The sequence below is a fragment of the Euprymna scolopes genome, chromosome 2 (assembly GCF_053919585.1).
Source record: "Euprymna scolopes isolate OS-2025 chromosome 2, ASM5391958v1, whole genome shotgun sequence".
Lineage (NCBI taxonomy): Eukaryota > Metazoa > Mollusca > Cephalopoda > Sepiida > Sepiolidae > Euprymna > Euprymna scolopes.
Window position 1 is genome coordinate 15,599,601 of NC_136483.1, and position 19,436 is coordinate 15,619,036.

The following is a 19,436-nucleotide window of genomic DNA, read 5'->3' on the forward strand; positions in this document are numbered from 1 at the left end:
TTATGTCTTGGAAGGCTAAAAAATTTGCATTTGTTATGTCTTGGAAGGCTAAAAAAGGTGATTCAAATGACTTTAAACTAAATTTTATTTAGCAAAATGAAAATTCAATTTCTTAACTATTATTTCTGAACTATCTTCATAAAAGTAATGTAGCCTTTTACAACCTATTTCTAAGGAAATCACACCTTACATAATGTGTGCGTAGCTGAAATTCTGGCAATAACTGGATTTATTTAAACATTTTTAATCTCTCCTATAGCTAACCACTTATCTATCAACTTTTCATATGATCATCGGCCATCAATCATTCAAGATAAACAATTACAGAACTATCTCTACATTTTACTTTCAAGTACATTACTACCAAGGAATATGCAACACAATATTTTACTCAATATTTTTTCTTCTGCTAAGTCATATCAGATTAAAACTTTAAACTTCACATGAGACGTTCAAATTTGTGCTGAATGATTTCATGGAATCAATCTGTGATGTGATGGTGTGTATTTCAGTTGCTTCCTGAAAATATTTTAAATATTTGAAAATTCTTTGAATTTAAATGAATCTTTATTTTCTTTGAAGATTTTGTTTTGTGTGGACCTGCGGTTGTGTAATGTCTGAACGAGCTTTGAAAGAAATCAAATCGGATATTTGTCACAAGGTCAGTTCCCCCATTACTTTCTAACCATTTTATGATTACCATTTTTGTAACACAACAAATTATATCCGTTTTTCTAATCCCCAAATATATATTTAATAAATTTGGTTTATTTGAACATATTATGGCAGTTTCATGGTTTGTCCATTCTTCAGAAGTGTTTTATGATAAAATGATGGAGCATTCGGTTACCACATCTGCTGCAAGAAGTTTGGAAAAACTGTGGTAGACACTGATGGATATGCTGGTGGTGGTAACGGACTAAACTTGTAGATGAGTTTGTGTAAAAGCTCTCAGGACATAGAATGGCATGAGGTCGATGGATCAAAGAAAAGCAGAAACGAAAGAGTCTGTGGAGAAAAGGTTTAGGGAATGTGTATTTGAAGGCAAAAAGGAAGCAAGAAGAACAATATTCAAAGACGAAGAAAACCAGGTTTCAGGTATTCTACGAAGAGATAGTAAAAAAAATAACATATGGATATTTTTTAAATATTTATTTCAATTATCTCCAAACAAGGAAACACTACCACTAAGACACGGCTGCTGTGAATTAAGGATTAGATTTATTGGGTCATCCTAAGTGGGGAGTTGTGCAACAAGATGTTTGTTCACATTACATTTAAATTTCTGCATTTTGATACAGTCAGGGAAGCAGAGGGAATTTCAAAGATAAAAAACTTGTGGAAAGAAGCATCTGGAGACTTCCACAGTGATGAGGTTGGATTTTGCTGCTTATTGCATTGGTTGGAAGTATTTATGTTAAATGGGCATAAGTGTGCAAATTCGTCACAGCACATTATAATAAAGTACTTGTAAAACAAATACAGAGATGCAACATTGTGGTGATGAAACAGAGGCTGAAGCTTGGTAGACAGTGTGGAGCCTATTAGGTTAGCCACTCTTTTTTGGACTTTGTCCAAGAGGGAAAGACTAGTGGTTGGTGCACCAGCCTAGATGTGACAAAGATATTCCATGTACTGGCAAAATGTGGTTTTATAGAGATGTAGTATACTGGCAGGTGGAAGAAGTTTTCTAGCCCAGTAAAAGGAGCCCATCTTCTATGCATTTATTCCAATTCATGAAGCACAAGAATATATATATATATATAAAACCTCCTATTTAAAATGTTAAAGAACTACGAAAATGAGATTGGTACCATTAAAATGAGCAACCTTTTGTGCTCCATGATTTATCTTTCTACATAGTCACCACCATTGTCAATGCATTTTTGCCAGTTTCTTTTGATGTCTCAATCGTAAATATCTGGAGCATACTTTGTCACTCACATCTTTGCCACTACTTTGAAATCCATGAACCCATCTCCTAACTGTGCTAACATCAACTGCATTGGCTTCATATATGTTCAATAGGTGCTGGTTCAGTTTTTCCTGCATAGAGAAATTCAGTGACACATCTCTGCTTCTGATGCATGCCCATGACAGGAATTGTTTCCTTAGTTTCACACTATCAATATCTGCAACAGAGAGATGACGTTTTCAGGTCGTGAATGCATGTTCAGTGATCATAATAATGCAATTTGCAATCCCCTCTGATTCATTTTGGTGGAATAAAAAATAGAAGGCATCACTTTTGGAACTTCCCTTGTATGTATATATATATATTGTTAAATCCATAACAACATGATTTTAGTACTTTATATACAAAACTACCACATAAAGAACTGTTAACGAATTAAATAATACTGTAGATATAGATTTTGCAGGTGGTAAAGGTAAATGCGTAGATTTTTCAAGATCTAAAGTCTTCTAGTGTGAAGCGAAAAATAGTAAGACTAGTGTTTCCAAAGATATTTTAAAAAGTCATCTTATTGAAGAAAGTTACTTTCAAATAGGAAATGAAATATTTGTTCAAGATATAGGCATTCCTATGGCTTTAAATCCTGCATATTTCTGTGCAAATCTGTATTTACGTAGACGAAGTCTATTGAGCTAATCATGAATGTGTTTAAGTTTACTTAAAATTTCATAATCAAACATTAATATATTCTTCACACAAAGTCACAAAAGAGATAGGTGTAATGTGAAAAGTTATTCAATTTAACTTAAGATGAGAGTCGGATTCAATCTTGTTAATTGAAAGGAAAAGATTTTGAATTCTTCTCGTTTAGTAAATGAAGGCATGAACACATGTGAGAGGACGTAAAATTCAAGTGGGGCAACTTAAGAGGGAAAAATATTAAGGACATTCTCATTGATATGAGGATTTGCAACTAAATTGTATAAATATGTCTTCATTTCTTGAGCTGTATACCCACTCTGGAACAAGTTGAACATCTATGGTGTGATGTTGAGCTACCCTATTTTGAGTGTAGACGGACTCTTCCATATATTATGAATAGAATTACAACTAAGTGTCATTGCAGCCATAGCCACAGTATCAGACGCAGACTTTCTGTAACAAATTAATTATGTATTTCTGTAACAAACTATGTGTTTCTGTAACAAACTATGTATTTCTGTAACAAACTATGTATTTCTGTAAATAGATTCTTGTGAATATACCGCCGTGTTGTCTTAATTATTATTGGCTGTTCAAGGTCACAACACATGTTTACAATCTAATAAGTATTTTGTTGAGTTGAATAAACTTTGTTGCTATTTCAATCATTTTAGTGTGGTCAAAAGACAAGCCCTGATGATTTGGTGATAATTAATGGCACTGAAGATGATGTACAGTTGATGACAGAAAGAATGAACAAACGCAGAGAAGCTGCAAAACTTGAAAAGGTAAGAAATTCTTTCAAATTGACAATGCAAAAAATCTATTTTAAATATTAAATTCAAATACTACTAATAATAATACATGGACATTTTACTACACATTGAAATGAATGCAAAGTTGGATATGGAGAAAGTCTATTTTTACTGTAAAGCTATTGAGGTTGTTGAAAAGTTTTACTTTGGTGATATGATCGGAACCCAGATTCTCATGTGATTGCAAGACTTCTGTTATTACTAACCAACAGAGTATTACCAATATCTGTCATGACTGTGTATGAAATGAGAAAACCTGACCAGATATAGGTTAGTTTAGAAGTCAATTTCTAAAAGCTGTCCAATGCAGCATGTTAAATATGATGATGATTACACATATAAACAATAGTATCTAGTTAATCAAAGATATATAAAATTATCAGGAGTAGCTGGGTTGGTGTGAGGTCTAAAACGCCGTAAGCAGCAATATAATAAATATCAGGAAGTAAATTGGTGCTTCTGCAGAATGAGGGAGATTAGAAACAAATGTATTTTGAGTAAAAACACTATTAAACACGATTACATACTTAGGTGTTCTGTTGAAATTAGAAGATTTTTTTTTTTTTTTTTTTTTACGAGGGAGTCACCACTTATCAAGGCCCAAAGGCCACCCGAGGATAAGAGTTAATGAATGTAAGATGGTAGTGTAGTAATCCTTAATGGTGTATATTGGGTAGAATTTGGATGTGCTAGATCTAGTTTTTACAAAAAATCATGCCTAATATGGTCCAACATTTTGTTTTATAATGGCGGATTTCAATGGAAAGCAAGGGAGATAAATTAGTTTGTCATACAGAATTGGCTGCAAAGAACTGTTCCACATGTAAGCATACAATGAAACTAATTTAGAAGATTTCATTTTTGCTTGTAATTATTTTTCTACTTAATCATTTTTGTAAGTTTTATAATTTATACCAATTTCAACATGGCAAATAAGTATGCAATAGTGTTTTTACCTGAAATGCACCATCATTTTTATGGGTGCATTTACTTTCAAATACTGAGTGCTCTCCTCTTGCTTATGACAGTGCTCTACCTAAGGAGGGAGGCTTAAAATATATAAAGACCAGGAAATAAATTAATATATATTCAACAATTTCAGTGAAAAAAATGGCACCCCCCCCCCCACAAAACTCATTGAGTTTTATGTATTTTTGCCTTGCTGTTTTTTCATCTTTCCTTCTTTTTAATTTGAATCATATGTTTATTTTTTTTATTAAATAAATGTCCCTGATGAGCAGCCAGCGTAAGTTAAAACCTATATGCCTTTGTTCATAAGTTGTGAAACACTCATTAGACGAGGAGGGGGGGTAAATATAAACATTCACTGAAAAAAAGAACATGATTGTGGGCTGACGTATTTTTTTACATTTGGTCAGTGGAATCCATGCAATCAATATATAGAGCCCAGCCTGGTGAAAGAAGCCTTTGATGTAAGGGGGTATAACTAGGTTTCATAAAGAAAATAGGCAGAAAATGAAAAGAGAATTTAAGATGCTGAAAATGTATGCAATTTATTAGACAAATAAATTGAACATATTTTTATCTTTAATAATAAAAAAATATAATTTAAAAAAAATTTCTGACTTGTGTTAATATTTTTTTAACGCAATCTAAAATGTAATAACAAAAAATAATATTCATAAAGATTTAATTTAATATAGATTCATTTTTTCAAGCGAATTTAATATTTGGTTGTAGGACCAGAATAGTTAACAAAAGCCCTCCTCACTTCCCCATAGTAAAGAATAGTTTTCTAAATAATAATATTTAGAAATCCATTTTTAACATGAGAACTTTGTTAACTATTCTGTACCTCCAGTATATTTTATTTTACTAACTTTCATATTAAAAAAACAACAACTCGATAAAAAAGAAAAAAACTAAGATTATTTGAAATTTTATTCAAGAAATTATAAATATTAATATAATTTTTCATGTATATTATATATTTTATACATTAAAATAAATTGTGATGCATTGTCATACTTCATACACTCTCTGGTATGTCAGTTATGCTCTGATTTAGAACAAGAAGGAAGGGGGAGGGTAACCTAAATCTTGTGCTCAATGGATTTTCCAAATATATATTTAGATCTTGTGTGTAAACTAACATTTGTCACATTTTTTTCTCTGTAAAATTTATCAGAAATTTTATTTTTTTTTCAAGACAATGTTTTACCATTTTTGCATGAATTATGCTTTTTGATACATGACTTAATAAGCCCTGGACCTAACCAATAAAACAACAATTTTTAGGTGAAATTCCACTTTATTCATCAATCCATCTTTTCGTATCGATGTCTTTTGTGCAGAACGATTTTTAAAATATACCTCAGTTTCCAACATCACTTCTTCATTGGAGCCAAATCTCTTCAGAACATTTGAAGTCTGTAAACAGCCAGTAGTTGCTAGAAGGCAGATTTTGAGAATAGGGTGGATGTGGAAGTAATTCAAAGTTCAATTCGTGTAGCTTTGCCATCATTGTGATATGGTGCATTGTCATTGTGAAAGAGCACTTTTTTCTTCATTTGTGATGATTTCTTCTTTGAAACGCATCAATAATTCTATATAATACTCATTAGTTATGTTTTTTTTATCTTTCTTAAAATAATCAGTAAACAAAATACCTTGCACATCCCAAAATACAGAGATCCAAACCTTGCCTGCTGATGCTTTCGACTTTAGTTGCTTTGGGTTACTTTCATCTGCTGATTTGACTCTGAAATGAAGTGGAGGATCCATGTTTCATCCATCGTCACGTATTAACATAAAAACTCTTTTTTGTTGCGTTGAAACATTTGAAAACAATGTTCTGAATCGTCAACGCGTTGTTGGTTTTAAGTGTACTGTGAACAAACGTGGCACTCACTTTGAACACTGCTTTCTCAAATATTCATTTAAAATAGTGAATATCTTTAACTCCATCATTATCAAATGCCACCTCAATTTACTATCAGCCAAAACGAGTTTGTGAATTTTATGTTTTCCATGACAACTGCTCAATTAAGGAAACCTGAATCTTCAGCATCATTTGTGTCTGTACACGTTTGATGAAGCAGAGTCCAAATAACATTTATCAAGCCATTGCTTTGCTTGAATAGCATTTTTTCCAATCAGAAAGCAATGCCTTATCAACCCATTAAATTCAAGTTTTTCCATTGTTTTTTTTTTTTAATTTGCAATAATAGTTTCATTTAAATAACTGCAATTTGTAAACTAATAATTCAATTAGTCTCAAAGTTGGAATTGTCATTTGAAGGTTAGTACTTTCTAAAAATCCTATAATTTATTTTTATTAGTGCCACTGTTGTATGTCAGACCCAGTACTTATTGAGTGGGAGTGCTACTCAAAATAATGATGAAAAACATATTAGACACCAATTTTCACATAAAACATTTTGATTTGTGTTTGTCAAGTTGAAGACTAATGAAATAGTCTAATGATTTTATTAAAACATTTTTTTACATATTGTAAATTGCTTTATTTATCTATTTTAATTCTCAGAAAGCCAGAAAAGCTGATAAAAAGAAGGCTGAAGTATCTACTTCAGAAGGTATGTATCAATCATTAATAATATTCCTTATGATGGGTATTATGATTTCTTAGGCCATTAAACATGAAATACTGTATATTGCGTGCATATCAATTAAAAATTCTGTAACTTAGTTTTACTAATGTCAGTTATGCAATATCTCTGCTATTATATAAAAGGAACTTGTATGTGTGTGCATTCATTGCCTATGAACTCCTAAACGGCTGGACCAATTTTTTGAAATTTCACACAAATGCACTTTATGTATCTGGCAGTGTTCTAAGATAGGTTTTTTTATCGGAATGTTTTTGATCTATGTATCTATAAAAGTGAAAGTGTCTGTCTATCTGTCTGTGTACATTTCCCTACACAATAACTCTGTCAATTTTCAGTCTACAGACTCGAAATTTGTATACAGAGTATTGAGACTTGGGAAAATCTTTGTAATCGGTTTTCAGCTAGGAATTTGGCTGTTAAGTGGTCAAAGTTCAACGATTTGACCTTTGAGAACTCTACCAAACTCCTCCGCCAATTTTGGGTCTAAACACTTGAAATTTTAGATATAAGTTCCTTGAACATGGATCTAACTTATTAACTTGATTTGAGCCCAAAACAATAAATGTTAAGGGGTCATAATAAGGGTCAAAGTTTAAAAAGATTTGGCTGCTTTGATCTCTATCAAATTACTCAGACAATATTTGGTCTAAACATTTGAAATTTTACATAAAGGGTATTCAGAGATATGGCAAGCTTTTTAACTGGTTTGGGTTGAAAATTTGAGTTATTAATATATAAATGTATGTATGTATGTATGTATGTTTGCATGTCTGCCTAAAACTTTCGACAGAGGTGACGGATTTTTACAAGATTAGTATCGTTTTGAAGTTCAACCTTTCAGACGATAAATATCGAAAAATTGGCTAAAAACATTAATATCTTCACCTTCAACTGGGCACTTTCTACAGACAGGTGGGATCGCTTTTTTCACCAATATTTTCAAAAGTCGTCCTCTCCTTTCGATTGTCTAGCCTACGTCACTTCCGGTTTGGTGGTGGTTGTAACCGCAAAGACGTCAGGTTTTTTTCTTGTTTTTTTCCTCCTTTGCGGTATGGGTTTGAGCCTGCCTTCTTACTATCACTTTTTTTTTTTTTTTTGCTCAGCATACACCTCCAAACACCTGGGCAATGCCGGGAACCCATGCTAGTAATAAAAAACATCTAATGAAAAATGGAACAGGCGATTTTGACCAAGGTTACACCTTATACAGCCTAACATCACAAGTGCATGTGAGAAGTTTTATTACCACACAAGCAGAAAGGCCTGGGATATAAAATCAACAGTAAATTCTTTGATATGACATGTTTAAAGCACAATTGAACCATGACACTTGACTTTTTCATTTTAAGCTTACATTCAAGCCATTATCACAACACAGGTAGAAAAGCCAGGCATATAAAATCAACAGTAGGTTCTTTGATATGACAGGGATGTGTTTAAAATCAAAGTTTGGGCTTTATGCATGGCTCATCAAAATCTGGGCTTCATGCACGGCCTATCAAAGTTTTTCATATCATTTGATTTGCTTCAAACATCTAAGAATGAAAACATTCTATCTTCATAGTTTAGTTCAAAGTTCACGATTACAGATTCATAAAGATTTTAAAACTCTATAGCTAAAACAACAAAAACACTTCTGAATAGTTTAACAAAATTGAAACATATTTTGTTGTATCATTGTTAAAAAATATCATGAAAACAATTCAAATTATTTTTGTCCAACTTTGAAGTTTGGAATTCATATTTCTGATTCTGGTAAATTATATGATTGAAATTTTGTTTTAGAATCATTTTTTATTTATTGTAGTTGCATTCATTTGTTTTTCTTAACCGATAGTCATTAAAGCATGAAGTAATTTTCAAACAATTTACATACAACAACAATGACTTCATTTCATCAAGGAATGACAATGTAATTTATAGTTTTCACATGTAAGGGACATAACTCACTTTGCTTTTTTTGTTGTTTAATTTTTTTTTTGTGTGTTAATAAATGAATAAGCAGAATTATAATGATTGGAATTCACAAGAAAAGTATTCTCTCTCTCAAACCATCAAAATGGCACTCAAATGCATCAAAGACAACAACAAACAAAAATTTATCATATACACAGACTCGCCATCTTGTATCATGGCCCTTGAGGAGGGAAAACCAAGCACCTGTTCATCATTGAAATCATACAAGAATATAGTCAAATAGTCCAGTAGAGCAAAACAATTGTGATGGCCAGGAAACGAAAGAGCCAATAAACTGGCTAGAGAAGACACAAAGCAGCAAACAATTAAAAACATTAAAATTCCACAAACAGACGTAAAAAGAAAAATTAATGAATATATAGAAAACAGGTGGCAAGAAGAGTGGAATAGATGCACACAAAACAAACTGTATGAACATTAGCGTAGAATCAAAAATGAAAAACAAAATATCTTGAAGGGAAGAAGGGAGGAGATTGCATTGAACCGACAAAGGGAACCGACTAGGGCAATTGCTCTTGACATATCAAAGGCCTTTGATAGAGTATGGCATAAAGGTTTGCTTCACAAAATCTCCAGCTACTGTATAGCTGGAAATGTCTTCTCAATTATTAAATCATTTCTCTCTGATAGCTTTTGGGCTTGACATTTACTCCTGATCTGAAATGGAACACATACATTAAATCCGTTGCCAAGGCTGCTGGAAAAATGGTGGGATCCTTCTATTGATCCAGTAGATACCTCACTGCTGATATATAAGAGCCAGGTACATCCAAGGATGGAGTACTGTTGCCACATCTGGGCAGGAGCTGCTAGAAAGGGCTTATCCTGCTTTGATAGAGTTCAAAATAGACTTTGTAGCCTTGTAGGGGATGTTCTTTTCTTTTCCCTGCAACCTCTTTCTCACAGAAGAGATGTTGCAAGTTTGTCTTTGCTTTATCATTATTTTCATGGCAAGTGCTTGACTGAGCTCCAATCTATGGTCCACCCTCGCCAAACTTTCACAAGAAACACCCATCTAGCAGAAAACACTATCAATAATCTCCCCCACTCTTTATCTGTGTCTAAACCGAAATGTAGATTCCATGAACAAAGCTTCTTTCTTAGAACTGCATGCCTATGGAATTGTCTTCCATTTTCCTGCTTTCCAGCTGATTACAATATGGTTGTCTTCAAGTCTAATGTACACAAGTTTTTGATGAGCCGTTCCATATAAGTTAACAAATATACCAAATTTCCATTACTAACGATTACTTTATTGTCCAATTTTCTACTGTACACTCTTATCTCGAGTGGCCTCTTGGCCTTGATAAGTAGTGATGTCTTTGTAAAAAAAAAACAAAAAAAAAGAATTGGACACACACAACTAACCCATTCTTACTTAATTAAAATGGAGGAAGCTCCATACTGCACACTCCGCAACCAACAAATAACCATAAAAACATTTACTGACAAAGTGTAGAAGATATAAACACATCCAGAAGAGATATTTCGGAAAAGAAAGTATTAGAAAAGTATTCCAGGAAGTGGAACCTCAGCAGATTTTAAAATACCTAAAAGAAACAAATTTATTTAAACTCCTGTAAAATAATCTAATAAAATTCTATTCTAGAAAACAAACTTTTTACATTTGAAAACAAACTTTTTGGAAAATTTAAAGCATCTTGCTTCTGAAAATAAACTTAAGAAATTTAAAACTTCCGATGTCAATAAAACTTTTCTTGGCATTAAATGACTCCTAGATGTTGAAATGCCGTTAAGCAAACACATTCACTCACGCTCTCCCTCTCCCTCTCACACAGACTATATTGTTTGTTTTATGTTTGTGTAGTTTATAGACTTGATAAGAACATGTCTTTTTCTATTTTCATTCATTTGCCTTATTGATTAAGAGATGCAGATATTTTTCTGTCAAACCTAGACAAAAAACGAGCTGATCAGTTAAAATTCTTTGCTTAGTTTATTTAAACAAATCATTCTAAATACAGACGTTGAGAGTCAGCAATTTTTGCAAGAGTTGGAGCCAGTCGTTTTAAAAACTTGAGTTTGAAGTTAAATTTTTTACAATCAACTCCGTATGCTTTTCAAACTTAAGCATGACAGATAAATAATGTATTTTTGAAAATTTGTTTTCTTTCTCATTTTATTTGTATATATTATTTTTCATCGTGTATCACTTTTTCCTTTTCATTAAAATTGTCAATTTTTTTTCTGCACAGCATATATGAATTTTTTTCTTGCTTATTGCTATACTCTGTTTTTTATTTAAAAAATTTTTTTTTGCTTGTTATTTGTTGAAGATGCTGGTTGTAGTAGCAGCAAAATTGCTTGTCTGTCCAATGGAGTGCGTGCAAATGGTTCTGGCAAATCCAAATTAACAAACGATTCCAAAAAAATGGATTCAACCAAGATTGCTGCAACTGTTGCATCAGGCAGTGGCACCAGTTCCAGCTCCAAATCTAGTTCCAAAGGTAACACGATGCTTCAAAATGATCCAAAGAACAGTAGCATTTATAAGTCATTATTTACATCGTCAGAGGAATGCAAGAACAAGCCTGAACAGCACTGGATCACATACAACCCATTGTATTTCTAAATTTGGAAAAATTAAATTTCTCTTTAGCACCAATCAACATTTGGTGATTTATTTTCATTTTCCTCAATTGAAATTTGTAAGAAGCAAATACAACACAGAATTTAAAAACAATAATAATATGAACATTTATTTAAAAACTTAAGCTCAGTACCACATAAATTTGCTTTTCTAGTGACATCCTGCCACAGGGGAAGAACAAGAAGAAAAATGCAGAAACCATTTCTATGCCCCAAGAAAACATATATATATCTGGAACTAAGTTGATTATAAGTTTTTAAGTACATATGTTTATTTAAATAAGAAATTTTGTGTTGTGTTAATTTACAAATTCTAATTCAAATTTACACAACGTTTACATCGAGGAAAAACCAAATATTGTATGTACTACTAATACCTTCATCGATGTATATAATCGATGTATGATTGAAAGTTGTGCTATCCATTTGTCTTGAAACTCAATAAAAACAATTAAAATTGTACTTAATTATTATTGTTTATTAATTCTATTGCTTTGTTTAGTGTGTTGATTTCAGTTTCAAAGATGCAAGTTGCTCTGGAAAACTTTCTTGATTCGATGATTTTGGAACTTAACTGGCTTTACTTGACTGGGGAGTTTGTAGTGAAGCCCCTAGTTATTTATGTACCCATGAAGCCAAAGTTAGACATCAGATAGTTTTTTTTTTTTTTTTTTTTGTGGGGGATATCTAGCTCCCTTAAAAGTGGCACTTTGAATGGAAAAAAATAAAAATTGTCCTAGTTAAAAAGGATTTCTCCTCCTCTGATTGAAGACAGAACAGATACTACACTTTGAATTATTTATTTGCAAAAAATGAAAAAAAAATTAAATTTAAAACTAGGCCCAAAGTCATCAAAAGCCTGGGGGAAAATGGGTGTTGTTGGTCATTGTTGGTCAGAAATAATAAAAAATGTTTATCCTACTCTTAACTAGAAACATTTCAGTCACCATAATACCACATTTACACGAAGGCTGTTATACTTAAGATATACTCAAATTCATTGGAAATTGTATTGTTATATATATATATATACATATATATATATAAGATTTCATTGGCATAAAACGAGGAGTGAGAAAAGAAGAAATTTGCTAATTAAAACCCTCCCAACCCTTTCTAAATAATAAACCACCCACTGTTTTCCAGTTTATTCAGAACCGAAAACAAACAGGTCAATCTGTAAATGAGAGTGGAATCACATGTGAGAAAAAAAAAAAGAAAGAAAACAGGGGATGAAGTTTGAGGTGTGCAGCATCCTTCTAAGATAAACACAATATTGTCAATGTATATATAACGAATCTGTTAACTTACGAGCATTAAACATTTTGTGATATGTGATTCGTCTAGTGTATATTTATGACAATACATATAACATTCATATTTGTCTTAACCGTGTTGTGATCTGTGATTGTTTAGTGTTCTCTATTATGTGTTGATGTGTGTGTACATATATTAACAGTTTATCAACAGGGTTTAAACAAGAGATGAATATCATTGTCGGTGGGAACACTAGCAAAAGAGCATACCTCAAATGGTCGTTAGCTTAAATTTCATCTATCATGTTGATATTAAGTTAATATTCCTATAAATGTAAATAAATATTTATTCTAAATACTTTGATTATTCTAAAATATATTTTAGTTGACAAAACTTTTTGGCTTGAATAATCATAATGCTTGTAGACCAGCACACCTTTTGGCATTGCCTGGTTAATATCCAACAGTAATGCACGAGAGAATAGTACATTTAGAGAACAGTTATTCATTAGATCTCTTTTATGTTTAAGCTGTTTCTTAAGTGTGGTTAACTTTCACCAATGTATAACTACTATCTATCTATCTATCTATCTATCATATATATATATATATATAAGGTGCCGTTTCCAGACTTTTTTCATATTGGCACTTTTATTGATATGAAATTCTAGTCCCTTTCAAAGTAGTCTCCCCTGGCTCCAATACACATGTTGTACCCTTCCAACAACTTCTGGAAGGCCTCACAGAAGTCCTCTTGTGTAAGCATTCAGTGATCCTTGTCGCAGGCTCTTTCATCTCTTTGTCTCATAACGACAGCTTCTAAGCTTTTCCTTGAGCTTAGGGAATAACCAAAAGTCACAGGGAGCAAGGTCTGGACTGCATCATTAATCAGCTCGATCATCTCCCTGCTGTCATGACGCCATCTTTTTTTTTGATTTTCTCTGAGCACCCTTTGCACAAATTTTCTGCATTTTCAGTTTCTCGTGAATAATTGTGTATACAGTTCCCACACTGACATCAAACTGTGCACTTAATGTCTCTGTAGACACACTGCAGTCCTTATCCATGAAATTCTTTATTTGGCCAATCAACTCTGCTGTTCTGACTTATTTACTCTTCCCACACCTCTCATCACCCCTCCCCCCAGACTGCCTGCTTTAAATCTCTTATGCCACTCAAAAACTGATGTTCGATGCATGCAAGACGGTCCAAAAGCAGTCTGAAGCATTCTATATGTTTCTGTGGTATTTTTCCAAGTTTAAAACAATTTTATTGTATATTGTTTTTCTAAAGTGTCATCATCCAGATTGCATTTTTGAAATTCATCAGCTGTGACAATCAGGCTTTAGTAGGGTATATTCCAATTCCTGCTGTAGCTGTTCATTTGAACCTGAAATCATAAAAATAGGCCAGTCATCTCATAAGATGTATAGCAATAACATACTGAATTTTCAAGAATCTACAACAATTGTTCTGTTTTTTTTATACTATATAGAGTGGCCTTAAGAGCAACATAAAAATTGCAGAAAACAAACACCTTTAAAACACGTACATATGTGCAGTGGAAATGACTTCAAAATAATGTCAATCTTCCAAACAGACTTTTACTTATTTACACAGGAAAAAAATTTCATAACAAGATTCACTCCTGAATTTAATATTGATACAAACAAACGAAATGCAAAACACACTTGAACACATGTACAAAAAGTCATGTATACACCTCGACACATAAATCAGAACTGACACATTCAAACACATACACGCATGCACACACACACACAGGTATGGCCATACACACAAGCACAAAATTCCCCCATCTCTAATGTAACACATTGAACAATACCAATCTTACTTTTATATGAGACCAACAACACTAAAAAATACCTAGAATCACAGTGTAGTATCTGTCCTGATACTACACCTACCTCTTCTACCCTCGGTCAGTGGAGGAGAAATCCTTTGTGACTGAGACAATTCTTATTCTTGTGCCTATCCAGAGTGCCGACTTTTGGAGAACAGGATTTTCCCCACACTAAAAACCAATTGTGTGTTTAACGTTGCCCTTGTGGGGAGACAAATAAATAGGAACATAAAGAAATCCCCTACGTTTATTCATAAATATTGCCCCTTTATATCAACAAATGTAATTATCAACTTACAAATATCTTGAATATCTCAACAGAAATGAAAATCTCAACAGAAAGAAATTAAAATATAAAAATCAAAATTGAATAACCAAGAAACGAATTCTAGACAAAACCTACTCACACTGTAAGACAGAACATGCATTCCGCAAATCAATACAAGGAAACACAAACATATACATGCACTCACGTACTCTCCTCCACACACAAACACATGTACACAGACACAATTATATGACCAAGCATGAATGCACCACACACGTTCACTCAAGTAAGAAGAAAAATAAATAAAGAAAAGGAAAAACGTAAAAAGCTGACCATGTACTGACCCTCCCCCTAATAAACAAGGGAAGGGGAGAAACACACTCATGAAAACCTTTGAAAACATTTAAAAATCTTCCAACCTGTTGGAAGCATCTCGTATCATTAAAATAGTCAGCAAAAAACGCCATCCTACATTTTAAACATTTGAAATATTTTACATTTTGAATATGTTACAAATTTTCTAAAGAGAACACTTTAAAGAACATCTGAAACGTGTATTAAAACTATTTTTAAAAAAATTATTTCAATGACCTAAAAAAAATTAAAAATTAAAATTATAAAATAAGTATAAAAAACATAACAATTGTTGGTGACCCCACTCATTTATATATATATATATATATATATATATATCATTCAAACACGGTAGTGTTTGAATATATGGTTAAGTGACAGTTTTAGTCATTTAGAACTGCTTTAAAGCTTCACTGCTCACTTATTTTTCGATCAAATTTCAAACAATTATTACAGTTTACAGATCTCCTTCTCAACTATATTGTGAACAAAAATTTTCAATTTTTGTACAGTAAAACAAGTTATGATGAATTTTCTGGTGTTCAAAATTGTAAAAATATGTAAGGAGGTGAGTGACGTTTTTTATGACTGGTTTCCATAGCAACCACGTCGCTTCACTAATTTGAAAAGTAACAAGTGAAACAGAAAGAATGAAAGTATGAAAGCGAGATAATTGAATTTTATTGAAAGCAGACGAGTGCCGTACATTGTTATTACATATGTGTTTATGGGGGCAAAGATTGAAATTAAACAAAGAACAAGTGAATTTATTAGAAACCTGGAAAAATCATGGATTACAATAAAAAAAATGCGAGCATGAAAAGTAATATAATTAAGCTTAAACATGGAAAAGTTGGATTAGTTGTTAAAACTGGGAAATAAAAGGACAAGATATTCTAGTAAAAAATATAATAAATTTATAACTTAAAATATTGCAGCATTAAGAATTTTTTAAAATTCAATTTATAACATTATATAATCAATTCTTTATGCTGCAATATTTCAAGTTATAAAGTTGTTATATTTTTTACTAGAATATTTTGTCCTTTTATTTCCCAGTTTTAACAACTAGTCCTTTACCTTTCCATATTTAAGCTTAACCACATTACTTTTCATGTTCGCATTTTTCTATTGTAATATATATATATATATATATATATATATATATATATATATATGTAATATTTGGTTCGTTAAAAGTGAATAAAACCATATTTCTATGTTACCAATTTAATTGAAATTTTCAGAAAATCTATTTTTAAAGTCAAAGAATGTTTGCATGTTATTAAAATAATTTAACATTGCGAATTATAAAAATATTAAATTATAAATGAAAATATTTTTCGTAACTGCGAGATTGTCCTCAGTTCATTTCTGGTAGAAATGAGCCTTTCACTTATTGAGATAAGTATTATTTGTATTAATTTTTATGATACTCATGCAGAGAGTGATCCGTGCTGAAATTTAAAAAGTCATTCTTAACATGGGGAGGGGAGGATGTTTGAATAAAAAAAAAAAAACATATCGTAAAACTTTAATTAAACGTGGAAATATGATTTAAAAAATAGCGCGGATCGCTCTCTGCATTAGCACCATTTTTATTTATTGCGGACTATTATTCTCATCTTTATTAGTTGTTGTTTCACGATTTCTCGGCCAACTATTCCTCTGGCCTTCATGAAAAGAAGTAAGTACGTGAGAAATTATTTTTTCCTTTTATAAATGTTCAGTAACTTTTTCCTTTTATTATTCTTAAAGAGTAAAACTTTTCTTATTCATGAAAAGAGTTAAGCCTACGTAAATAAATAAATGTTTGTACACGTGACAAATTATTAATAAATGGTTTAGTTACTTTTTTTAAAAATTATTTATGAAAAGAGTTAACATGCTTAATTTCTATACTTATAGGTTTTTGGAATTTTTTTTCACTGGATTATTATTGATTGGACACTAATTAAACAGATAATTAAAAAAAAAAAATTAAAAAGAAATCATTATTTCGATATTTGAAAGTGGTGCTCACTTTTTAGTTACAACGTTCTGATAAATCAGTCACCCACTTTGTAACCAATAAAAACGCGGTATATCAAAACCATAGAAAGTAAAAATAATATGAGCCTCTACCGCATTTGTAAGTCAGAAATATATTTGTTTCTCAAAGAAAAAAAAATAGATTGAACATGACTTTTTTTTATTGTTTTTATGAAAATAAAGTTTCGAGTTTTTTTAAAAATTTTTTTTACTTATTTAGTTAAAAGTCAGTTTGTGGGTGTTTTTTTTTTTTTAAATTGTTTTTATGAAAGGTGAGTTTTTTTGTTTTTTTTCAAAACTTTTGTTTTTTTTTTAAATTTTTTTAAAAGTATTATAAATTTCACTAACATGCTGGAGAAATGTTTAATAATTTGGTATTTTTTTAGATTAGGTCCACCTCCACAATTTTCCTTTTAATGACGACATTTATAGGTTTCCGAGTATGCTGAACACGCAAATTGCATTGAAATTTTGCGGAAATAAATAGTTGTATTATGCATTGTATTCTTCGGCGGCCATCTTTTTACGTGCACACGCGCCATAAACAAATACACGCATGTAAAAAAGATGGCCGCCAAAGATTACAATGCATAATACAACTTTTTATATCTTAATAACTACTTATTTCTGCAAAATTTCAATGCGATTTTCGTATTCAGCATAGTCGAAAACCATTACAAGTCGTCATTTAAAAGAAAATTGAGGAGGTGGACTTAATCTAAAAATTTACCAATAATTTTTCATCCTGTACGCCTGCCGATATATTGCTTCGTCAACATGCGACCATTTTATATCTCCCAAAGACACTTCCGTATTTAGAAAAAAAAAAAAAAAAAAATGAGTGACCGATTTACCAGAACGTGGTAACTAAAAAGTTAGTACCCCTTTCAAATGTTGAAATGATTTTTTTTTTTTTTTCAATTTTTTTTCATAATCTGGTTAGTGTTCAATCAATAATAATCCAGTGAAAAAATTTCAAAAAACCTATCAGTATAGAAACTCCACCACGTAAGTAAATAAATAAAAAATGTTACGTGCGCATGTATTAGCCTTGACTAGGGGGGGTACTAAGGGAACGACCATTAAATAATTCTGCGGGTCGCCATGGAACTCAACGCCCAAGGAGTACCAAAATAGTTTTTATGATCTGAAGAAATTTTTTTTCGAAAAGTGGGTGATCACTTTTCCATGTAAATTTAACTTAAATTGAGCACCCACTTTCTGGCCACCTGAGGAAGGGGCATTTATTTTCGTGTTTATTGGCTTAAAGGTTTCTTGACAAGGCAGTTTGGTATGCGAATGCATATTTAACAGTTTTCGTTTATGCTCACGCATAGCATAAACAAAGGCTACGTCTGTGAAATGGAAAATAGTCCCAGAGTTCAGGGGTTAATACCATGCAAAAGAAATCAAACAAAAAACTTTTTAGCCAAGAAACACACAGAAAAAAGAAAAAAAAAATAGCATCCATTTTTTTTCTATCGAATTCATTTGCTGTTTTTATTGAAAACTATTTTCCCCCGGATTTTTGATATAATTTTCCATTAAGGGCCGTGCGTCTCACATTCGTAAATAACAAAATTTTTTTTGTAGATTTTGGTGTGCTAAAAACGAATCTGCAAACCGTTTCCGTCGCAAAAAAATAGTTTTTATGATATGAAGAAATTACTTTTTCGAAAAAGTGGCGATCACTTTTCCATGTAAATTTAACTTAAAATGAGCACCTACTTTCTAGCCACCTGAGAGAGGGGGGATTTTTTCCCATGTTTATTGGCTAAACAGCTTTCGTTTATGCTCATGCATTAGCGTAAACGAAGGCTACGGCTGTGAAATGGAAAATAGTCCCAGAGTTCAGGGGTTATTACCATGCAAATGAAATCAAACAAAAAACTTTTTAGCCAAGAAACACATAAAAATGCCCCTCTCTCAGGTGGCCAGAAAGTGGGTGCTCATTCTAAGTTAAATTTACATTGAAAAGTGATCACCCACTTTTCGAAAAAGCAATTTCATGAATATTATGAAAACTTTCCTTTTGCTACGGAAACGGTTTG

At 31.8% G+C, this 19,436-nt stretch overlaps 1 protein-coding gene across 1 annotated transcript in view; it reads left to right on the forward strand.

Annotated features, from left to right (window-relative positions):
• LOC145289007 (replication termination factor 2-like) overlaps window positions 1-12,074 on the forward strand; it is a 56,311-nt gene extending 44,237 nt beyond the window's left edge. Inside the window, exons 5-8 of the mRNA XM_080136375.1 lie at window positions 583-661; window positions 3,292-3,405; window positions 6,941-6,989; window positions 11,300-12,074. Of these exons, the coding sequence (XP_079992501.1) occupies window positions 583-661; window positions 3,292-3,405; window positions 6,941-6,989; window positions 11,300-11,595 (538 nt within the window). The 3' untranslated portion in view covers window positions 11,596-12,074. The remainder of the gene's footprint in view (window positions 1-582; window positions 662-3,291; window positions 3,406-6,940; window positions 6,990-11,299) is intronic.
• Window positions 12,075-19,436: the final 7,362 nt, after the last annotated feature.